The sequence below is a fragment of the Camellia sinensis genome, chromosome 7 (assembly GCF_055761805.1).
Source record: "Camellia sinensis isolate YWXY chromosome 7, ASM5576180v1, whole genome shotgun sequence".
Classification (NCBI taxonomy): domain Eukaryota; kingdom Viridiplantae; phylum Streptophyta; class Magnoliopsida; order Ericales; family Theaceae; genus Camellia; species Camellia sinensis.
The window spans coordinates 107,412,327-107,422,423 of record NC_138967.1 but is presented as its reverse complement, the minus strand read 5'-3'; the positions used below and the strand labels follow the sequence as shown (position 1 = coordinate 107,422,423).

Here is a 10,097-nt window from a genome sequence, read left to right as displayed (position 1 = left end):
AGCAAGTGGCCTACAGCCTCTTTAAGTGGCCGATAGTTCTTAGGCTCAAAAGTGGTCAGAAGTTGTTCTGGTTTTAGAGCAGAAATAGCCTGGAGATTGGTTCGGTGTTCAGGAATCAAGGCAAATGCAAACAGAAGCAACCGGTGGCAAAGTAACGGACTTTCGAGAGGAAGCGGAGCAATCGAGCATGCATGCATCCCTCGCTTCCCGAGGCCGTTCATGTAAATTGCTTAGCTAATTAGCTAGTTAGCTTAGCCATTTTTCTAATTAATTAGTTAAGTGTTTGATTAATTAATTCGGTTTGTAACTAAATAGTTTAGATTAGCTAGTTATTCAATTGTGTTGTAATTAATTAGATAGAATAGTTAGTTAATTAGTTGGTTTGTAATAGTTAGCTTAATTAGCGTAGCTAGTTAGCTCTCTTTCATTCGGACCTTCCGTCACGAGGGCACAATGTTGTAACAAAGGTGCGTGTGTGTGTGTGCATGTCTTCCAACCCCCACTTCTTTCTCCCTTTTATTTACTCGCTTTCAGTGGTTAGATTAGGGCATATTTTAATTAGCATACCTTATGCTTGCATGCGTGCATCGTTCATTTTGTTTTACATGCACCAAACTCGGCGCATCATACAAACTGTATTGTACTTCAATAAACTTACTTGAATACGTGTTCAACAGCATGTTATCATGTTGCTTTCCTGTGCCATCTTAGGTAGCTGAGCCTATCTTATTGCATTTTGCATGTGTTACATTAGGCATTACTTAACATAGCTAAGATCATGCATGATTTCTAACTAGTTTTGTCTTTTGGCTCGGAGTACACTGTAAGTGTTTACGCTTTAGTATCCTTGCATGTGTGTAAGTGACTGCCATGATAGCATATTTGCCATGAAGCTATTTGCTTAAGTTCTTAATTGCATGAATGCCTGTGGATGAAGGCTTCATTGCTTGAACTAGAACAATTTGACAAATGTATGCTTTAAGCCCACTTTGCGAAGTGGCAAAATCATGTTTTAAAAACCACCTAAGGGTGGCAAATCCATGCTTTAGCCTACTTGCGAGTAGCACTTTCAAACCATTTTCGAAAACAAACATGAATTGTTTTGTTCCAATTCTCGTGATTGAGTCTATACTTGTGTGTTGTGCGCATCACATAGTAAGTTAGCTAAATAATATGGATAAGAGCACATATGTTTTCGAAAACAACATATCATGTTACTAGATCGGGCGACCGGAGGTGCTCATTTCAGGACCTTCCCCTCTTGTACCTAAGTTCCTAAGCTGATGCAACTTTGGCAATAACGGACACATGACCTTTGGCACGAGTTAGGATTTCTTAAATTTCCCAAAACAAAATATTTAGGTGGCAACTCTGAAATCTGGCAAAGCAGTTCATGTTTGGCGCTTTTTGATTAAAATCGATTTTCTAAAACGATTTGCCGGATTTAGACTCTTTGGTGATTTATCAGTCTTACATTGCACTTTGTGAGATTAGATTCAAAACCGTGACAGGAGTCCGAATTGTAGTAGTTAAGAACCCAATTTGCGCCTCTCCGAAAGGGAGCGCGCGGAGAGAGTTCAGGGCGGTCCACAAGTTGTTCCTAAAATAGTACAACTCAACAGTTCAATTTTGAAATTCATTATCATAAGCCTGAGCTCCAAATTGCATTTCCCAAAACTATACAGCTCAAGCACCAACATCAAACAAAGGAAACGAAAAAACTCGAGAATAAAACTCACCAGAAATTAATGACTGAATGCTAAACAATCCTGCATTCTTACGGTACTTCTCATCAAGCGTCTCGTTGACAAAAGCAAACCCCATCGACAGTGGAGGTGATCACATTGTTGGCCTGAAGAGTTGCTGCAAGTTTATCTGAATCTGAAGAACAAAATGTCTCAGTAATTTCTCCGAAAGGGCTTAGTTCACTACAGGAAAAAAGGGTTGTGGTGGCGTTTTTTTAACGACGTTTTTTTAAACGTCACTGTTATTAACATTTAACGGCGTTTTATAAATGCCGCATATTCTATTACACAAAACGGCACCGTTTTATAATAGGAAACGCCTCCAAATGCGGTAGCCGCACGCGCCTCGTTTTGTGAAACTTTATTTTGAATCGCAACCCTCTGTAAGCATATTACAGCATATTACACAAAACGAAGATTCAGATCTATCTCTCTCAACATTCAGATCGAAGCGTATTCTTACAAACCATCTTCAAAATGGTTAGTTCTATAAATTCAGATCGAAGATTGAAGCCACACGTCTCTCAACATTTTGAAGATTGAAGCCACACATCTCTCTCTCTCAGTGATTTCGAAGACTCAGATCGAAGACTCAGATCGAAGCGATTTCATCTTAGTGATTTCATCGCAGAGATTCAGAGATTCAGATCGGTCTCCACCATCTGCACCATCGTCTCCATCATCATCTACACCATTGTCTCCTAAGGTGAGCTCCACTGTCTCTCTCTTTCTCTCTCTCTCTGAAGCTCTTCCTTCCCGTCTCTCTCTGTGTTTCAGTGATTGATGAGTTGTATATGCTCTAGTTCACCCCCAATCCAAGATTGATCCATATGAGGTTAGGGCCCGTGCTAAACAGGTTGTGCAAGATCAGCGCCGTCTGAGGGTTGGTCTTCCAATCTCAGTTTCATCGATTCTTTTCTCTCCTCTCTCTCTCTGTCTCCCTCTCTCTCGATCTCTCAATCTCTCTCGATCTCTGTCTCTCTCGCACAATCTCATTATCTGCGTACACATTATCTGTAAATTATATTGGTACACATTATCTCGTACACATTAGCTTCGATTGCCTTTCGAGTAGGCTTTGATCGCACAATCTCAGGCATTTGGATTTGTTCTGCTCTTATTGTGACAACTCCTTTGTTCAAATGCATAATACATAACATATATTGTTTGTTCAAATGCATAATGCATACATAGATATATATACTCCTTTGTCACAGTGCTGTTCAATTCATGGCTGTTATTGTGGTTGATACTGCTATTTATTGTTTGGCTCGATGAATTTTACTTTGGTTTTTCTTCCCATTTGGTTGTCATGGACAAAGAAAACTTTTCTATGCTACTATTATTTTCTGGAAGCAGTCTATTAACTGCACAGATTCATAATTAAGAATTTAGTTTGCCAATGTTACCCCAAAAGTTGTGTGAGTTAATGCCTACTAGCTTTATTTGAACTACCTAATAGTTAATAGGATTTAAAGTATGAGGTCCAATGTTTGGTCTAGGAAGAGCTATAAATTGAGTTATATTTTGCATTGTGCTTATCAAGAGGGAAAAGAAAAAACATTTTATGAGATTGTTCTCAAACCAGTATTGCATAGTTTCTTATTGGAACTTTAATGTGCAAGTTTTGGTGTTTCTTGATCTGCAAAAGATGGTTGAGCTATAATTTTTGCTTAATCATTGCCATTTCAGGTGGAAATAGTGCTACTGGAGCAATTGCTGGAGGTGTAGCTGCTGGTGCTGCCTTTATGAATAGCTTTCTTAAGATCACCACTTCCTCAACCAATGGTGGCTGGTGGGGATCAAGCTTGTTAGTTTGAATTCTCTAGTATCCTTGAATTTTTTTTGCTGATATGTCCATTTTTTATGATGTTAAGCACTGGAAAATACTATCACACCATTCTCGTTCATCTTCTATGGTCTTCACTTTGTATTCCACTTGATACAGTGAAGAGCACCTAACCACCTTGGAGAGGGGACTTGCTTAGGTGCAGGGTTGGATGCTTGTTCAGTTTAATGGCGAGGGATATAGCATAAGTTTTTTGTGTCATGTTTGAGGCGCATGTTAAGCAACTGCTTATGATTTGTGTTCCATCTCTTGAATCAGAACTGATCTTGTGGCTGCCATGTCTGTTACGTGATGCTGATTTTTTTTCTGTGAATTAGGCACATCCGTGAATTAGTTTTTTGTGTCATGTTAAGAAACTGCTTATGATTTGTGTTCCTTTATCAGGCACCTCTTCTGGAGGTATGTGTACTAATTATGAAAATAAGAAAAATATTATTTATACTGCCATTTGCACACTTAGATATTGTGCAAGTGCAAATTCAATATTGCAGTGAGTTTATGAGCTTTCAATTAGAGCAAAAAATTGATAGAAAATTCATTCAAATAGAATCATCATTCAACATTGTAAGGGAATGGTCATTCTAATGGGATGCTAAGTAATGATTATTCCATTCCATTCTACCTTCATATTCTATTCTTAAGCTACTATTGAAACTAATAGTTTCAATTGATCAAATGCTTTTGCAGTTTGTGATATTAGTTGAAAAGTCCCTATTAACAACTGAGATTTGGATTGCAGGCCCATTGGCTATGCTGCTATTTGCATCAGTAACCTTTGTTTCTGCCTTCTCTCTGTGCCACTGTTACAGATCACCCGGTCCAGGGCCCAAGAGAAATCCCTCATACCTAGAAGCTGTTCGGACGATTTTAGGTAAGAGTTCTAAGTTAGTTAAAATAAACGATCATCACATCATATCCCTTTTTAAGGAAAGCAATTCTCTTGATATTCCATTTTTCAGCAACAACTCAAATCTTTATTTTATGAAAAGTTGGTGATTAGTGTATTATTTTACTCATTGATAGGCAATTCTTCAGAAATTAATTGATCGCGAAGGTTGAAACAGCTGAAGGGATTCATTGATGGTGTTACTAGCCCAACCAGGCATTGGCTCCTGCCTCAAATTTGTCAAATTTGTTTGGGAGACTTCAAGAGCAGAGATGGTCTAACCAATGGCTTCTGGTGCTGACCTAAATACCATCCTAAATGAGGGAGATTCTCTTAACTGCTAACATTTGTAATGTTTTTCATTTCATTCTTTTTGTCCATTTATTGAAGTTTCACACAAGCTCCAGCAGTTGGGTTGGATTCCTGAGCTTATTTTGTCCAGGTTAGGATTCTCTAGAAATACTTGCATAGTACAGATGACCCCATAAGGCTAGATTGACTTGTGTACAATGAGTGAATAGTGCATCATTGGATCGAAAATTCTCTACTCGTGTCTTGGTGTAGTGATGCAGTGCGAACAAAGGAAACACTTAAAACTATGCAAGAGCAAGTGAGAGGATTTTTGGAAGCTGAGGTACATTTCATTTCACGCTTTTATTCAATTGCAGCAATGGATGGACACACACACAGCTGAGCACCTTCAACATGCCATCTGTAAATTTTCAAGGGACGAGATACTTACAGTTATGTGAGTTCTGCTGACTGTAACAGCTTGTTTGGAGTTCCATTTAATAGGTGAGGTATTTGTGTGTATTAAGGGTGCATCTTGATGGCAAATGGAAAAGAAACTCTGGGTGTGTTTTACATAGTATGTCAAATAAATTCACTAAACTTGTATAGTTTTTGTAATTAGTCTAATTAGCTGTGATTTTAAATTTTTATTTAAATTGACATTTCCATATATGGTTTCATTTTTTCAATAGCAACTATCATCTCCATGGGACCTCTGATGACCCTTGTCATGTCTTGACAATAGATGTCTTTTCAATAACAATCTAATTTATTTAGTTTTAGAATGTACTTGTGCAGGAAGCAAGTAAGACTATACAGGTGTAGATACTTATTCTCACTTGTTTTTTCCTTTGTTTTTTCTTATCTCTGTCTTATTAGTTTTTTTTTTCTCACATAATTTATATAAGAATATATAAAAAAGTTCATTAAGAATTTTGACAGAAAGTTAAATGTGCAGGTGTATGGGACATAACAGAGGATGGGAGGAGGCAGCCTCAATGTTCTCAGGCACCTCCATAGAGCTGAAGACTTGCAATGCTGCTTTGCTTGAAGCTACTGGGAAATCGTGGGAAGATTGGGTAGGGAAATCTCACTGTTGTATACCTAAGCACACAGTTATTACTAGAGATGGTTTATTGATGAGAATGAAGACTGCTCAGTGGAAGAAGGTTATTGATCTAAATCTCACTGGTGTATACCTATGCACACAGGCATGTAGATTTTAAGCTCAGTTTTGGCAGTCATAGCTTTCCTCTTAGTTGGATCTAAGCAGCTTTTTTACTATTCTTTGCAGGCTGCAGCCAAAATTATGATGAAAAAGAAAAAGGTATTCCTTTCTCAGAGGCTCAATTTTATTTATATTAAAAATGGATTCAAGTGTTAGAGCAGTGAAGCATTGGTGCAGACAGATCTTGAAAGGTCTTCTCTATTTCCATAGCCATGACCCACCAGTCATCCACAGAGATCTCAAGTATGACAACATTTTTATCAATGGCAACCAAGGAGAAGTTGAATATCTTTTAATACCTGTCAACATTTTTACATCCCCGGACCATCATTCCAGTGATGCAATATGACATTCCAATTGTTATAAGAAATGTCTTCATTTTGGGGTACCATGAAGCTAATTACTGCTGATGAACTGATGGATGATGGAGAGTATGAGGAAATTTTAGAGGACATGAGGGAAGAAGGGGAGAAATTTGGTGAGTGTTTCATCCCATAATAGTTGCTGTTGTGTTTTAAATTTGTGTGTACACTCTAATGTATGCCTTCCATTAAACAATCATCTCTATGAATTAAAAAGAAATAAAATGATTTGGACATGTGTTATAGAAAAGTGCTTAGACAAGGACCTGATTACACCATCTTGTTATGTAGACATTGCATTCATAGCAAAAGATGCGAGTCCACATCCCACTAGTCATAATATTATTTAAAAATCAGAACATATTATTTAAATGTTCTTTCATATTTGGATTGCTTTCTTCAGGCAATAAGAGACTAAGGGGACATAGGGATGCTGTTTATTGTGGTAATCTTCTTATCCTTAACTATATTTAACTAGTGTGGTTTTGGGAATTCCATTCATTCAAATGGTAGAGTTATTCTTAGGTGGTTCTTTGGTGGCAGTAGTTGTAAAAAAATCATATATATTAGCTTCTAATTATTTTTTTGGATAACAATTTTAGTATTATTATTATTTAAAATTTTTGCTGTTTGTTGCTCCCTATTCTTCTGCAACCCTATTTTAAGAAATTGGAGTTTGATTCTTGAAGGATCACTGAGAGAGAAGATCAAATTGTATTGACTTTTTTCCCTTGAACTTAAAAATAATAATAATAAATAAAATAAAAATAAATAAAAAAAAACTCTTCGGGTTAGATTTGTGAGATTGGGAATTTGGGTCTGGAGTGGTTTCCAATTAGTCAGAGGAGGCTCTCTTGGCTTGAAGACCATTTGAGGAGTTGGAAATTATAGAAGTTATTTTTTTATTCTAAGAGAGAGAAATCACTAAGCTCGGATGCCTTTACCATGGCTAGTTTCCAAGATGGTTGGGAGGTGGTTAAGGATTTGATTGAAGCTTTTTAAGAGTGGGATTGTTAATGGATTTACCAATGATTCTTTTAACTATTTGATCTCTAAGAAGGTGTGAGTTCTTTGAAAATTGGGATTTTGAGTCCTTTATTACTTTGGTTATATGGTTGTACAAGATTTTGGCGAAAGTGTTGGCCAGAAAACTGAGAACAGTTTTGGGAGATTCTCTATTTCTATTTCAAAGCGAGCTTTTCTTAAGGGCCATAACATTTTCGATTTGGTTTTGGCTGCAACTGAGGCAGGACAGGAATAAAGAATCATGCAAAACAATGGTGCTCCCTTTCATTCTCATTTGGCATTGGTGCAGGATTTCATGGACATTGGTGATAGAGCCACACCTGTTTATGCATTTCATGTTTCTCTTACACTGTTAGATTAGAGCTCATCTATAACTGTAGGGATTCAAACTTCTAATGTGAACAAGTTCGTGGATTTTTTTTTCTTGGTTTTCTTATGAACTCAAACCACAATCCAATTGGTAACCTACAAACTTGATAGTACTCAAACATATATAAACCCACAGTTGATAGTCTTTTGATTATATCAGATAAAAATTGATATGTAATCATTTTATGTATGTTGGATTCGGACCATATGACAAGTGAATATTGTCTGCATGTGGACAAATCTGCTTGTATATTGTTATGGTATCTTGTCCTGAATCTGAGAACACAAAAATTGTTGCAACGTAGTTGTATCATAAGTCTTCTATGTAATAGCATATTTTTCTGGATACCTGATTTAGCGAAATTCTGTGGGATAGCTGCAGGAAATCTGCTCCAGAATGTACCAGTACCAACTACCGAGCATATCTGAATCAAAATTCATAGGTTATTATCCTGTTCCGTTGTGCATAAACTAATGTTTTTGGTTATGCAGATATATTTATCCTGTAATAATAGCTCTTGCACTGTTCATGTTTTCTTAATTTGCTTTGTCATGCCTTCTTCATGGTTTTGTTCGCACTGTTTGTTTATTGATAGGGTCACCTTTACCATATCCTGATGTGTTTCAATTTTGTATGGATACAGTCGAAAGAAAGAGCAGGGAAGCCTGAATATTGGATCATGAAGAAAATGAAAATCGAGGAGAAGAAGAAAGATAAGAATGAACTTGTGCGTTGGCAAAGTTCCATGTGGATAGATGAAGCTGAATTGGTGAAGAAGGTACTAGAAGCCATTGTTGATACTACTCCCCTTTGAGTACTAGGAAGCTTACATCAAATCAAATCACTAGGACACAACACTATCCATTTTTCAAAAAAATGTCTGTTAGAGGCAACCTTTTCTTCCCATTTTGTTTGTAATCGTTTTCAGTAACATGATGAATGCCATTTTTCCCCCACCTTTTCTTGAGTATTCATTGCGATGATAGGGTTATGTTTTTACTACTCAATGGACATGACAAGATTATCCTTTTACCCTTTAGTTATATTCGTATTACCAATTACTCGGTTACACTTTTCAACTGAGTCGTCAACTCACTCTCTTCTTACTTGACACCCACTGCCCAAGCCCACCCCATCAGAGCCAATCACCACCTCCACCTTTGCCCAACCTACAAAGCACATTGGCAACGAATATCCCAGTAGATAAATAGTGCCTCCATTTCCATCCCACCACCATCAAAACACCAAAATTGGCCATGGTCTCCATCCGAACACCTGAACCATTTATTTATGCACTAATTGACAATATAATGCTTTGAGAATAACCAGCCATCACCATTGCAGATCATTCCTTTCAGTTATGTGTGTTGTTACTGTGATTGGCTGCTAGTGACTTGTGGCGGTGACAGTGCTGGGTGATGAAGTTGTGTATTGAGGTGGTGGGACAGGAGGTGGTAGCAGCGGTGATTGAGGAAGGGTGGGAGTTGACATCAATGACTTGTGAGCTGTGGCTAACGGAGGGGCTGTGGGGGTGGCTCAGGATTGTGAGGCTAGTTTTGCACATTTTTGTGTTTTAAAATCAAATGTTATCTGTCCTAATTTATGGTATTGATTTGAGTAGTGGAAATCATTATAACTTCTTCCCAACCCTATTTGCCTTGGGCACTATTACTTTTTATTATTCAACTGTTAATTTCACTTTTATCTTTAAATTATTCTCATTTTATTTTTTGGGATTGAACTTATTGGATTTTTTTCTTGAAAGATGTATGGGGTACTATTATAGATGTGAGGGAATATTAATCTCACATAAATATATGTCTATACAAAGTTTTATTCATTATTGCTATTTTACAGGTATATTTTTGAAGTTAAATCTCACAAAATTAGTAGTTTAAAAAAAAAAAAAAAAAAAAAAAAAAAAATCTATTGCGGCGTTTTTCAAAATGCCACTATAGTTATATTTTTAAAATAACAAAAAATCTATTACGACGTTTTTGAAGCGTCGCTAATGCTTATGTGACGTCATGTTACCGTTACTGCCACATTTAGTGGCGTTTTTATAAACGCCGCCTATACTAATTTTACGACGCTTTTAAAGCGTCATAAACTTACAGCGACGGCCGCGTCCTCGACGTTTGGCAGTAAGCGTCACTAAAAGAATTAACGGCGTTTTTCAGACATATAGCGGCGTTTTTGAAACGCCGCTAAAAGTCATTTTCCCAGCAGTGGTTCAGAACCATTATTAGACTCTATGAACATCCTCTACCAAGACAGGAGTGAAATTTTCACTCAATGCAAACAGTACTACAACGAAAAATATACTAAAAAATTAAAAAC

General features: G+C 37.0%; 1 protein-coding gene across 23 annotated transcripts; it reads left to right on the top strand.

The window, feature by feature from the left end:
- The first annotated feature begins 2,095 nt into the window (after positions 1–2,095).
- Positions 2,096–9,597, top strand: LOC114269602 (uncharacterized protein At3g52155, chloroplastic). Of its 23 annotated transcripts, none has more exons than XM_082878999.1 (10): positions 2,108–2,451; positions 3,438–4,465; positions 4,618–4,922; positions 5,045–5,114; positions 5,730–5,982; positions 6,066–6,098; positions 6,181–6,477; positions 6,765–6,806; positions 8,133–8,199; positions 8,401–9,597. In XM_082878999.1, exons 5-7 carry the CDS (start codon positions 5,734–5,736, stop codon positions 6,346–6,348), a joined length of 450 nt encoding a protein of 149 aa, XP_082735125.1. In that variant the 5' UTR covers positions 2,108–2,451; positions 3,438–4,465; positions 4,618–4,922; positions 5,045–5,114; positions 5,730–5,733; the 3' UTR covers positions 6,349–6,477; positions 6,765–6,806; positions 8,133–8,199; positions 8,401–9,597. The 23 variants fall into 23 exon arrangements, with proteins under 23 accessions (XP_082735131.1, XP_082735130.1, XP_082735129.1 ...); XM_082878988.1 differs by having other exon boundaries at positions 2,109–2,451; positions 3,438–3,540; positions 4,404–4,465; positions 4,618–5,228; XM_082878984.1 differs by having other exon boundaries at positions 2,109–2,451; positions 3,438–3,540; positions 4,334–4,465; positions 4,618–5,228.
- The last annotated feature ends 500 nt before the right edge of the window (positions 9,598–10,097 follow it).

Excerpts from the sequence above, each read along its gene's own strand:
- LOC114269602 (XM_082878988.1), top strand. The coding sequence starts at position 5,155 with ATGGACACACACACAGCTGAGCACCTTCAACATGCCATCTGTAAATTT. Across the intron at positions 5,229-5,729 it reads GACGAGATACTTACAGTTAT|GTGTATGGGACATAACAGAG; the intron begins GTGAGTTCTGCT and ends TTAAATGTGCAG. Across the intron at positions 6,099-6,180 it reads TTATGATGAAAAAGAAAAAG|ATCTTGAAAGGTCTTCTCTA; the intron begins GTATTCCTTTCT and ends TGGTGCAGACAG.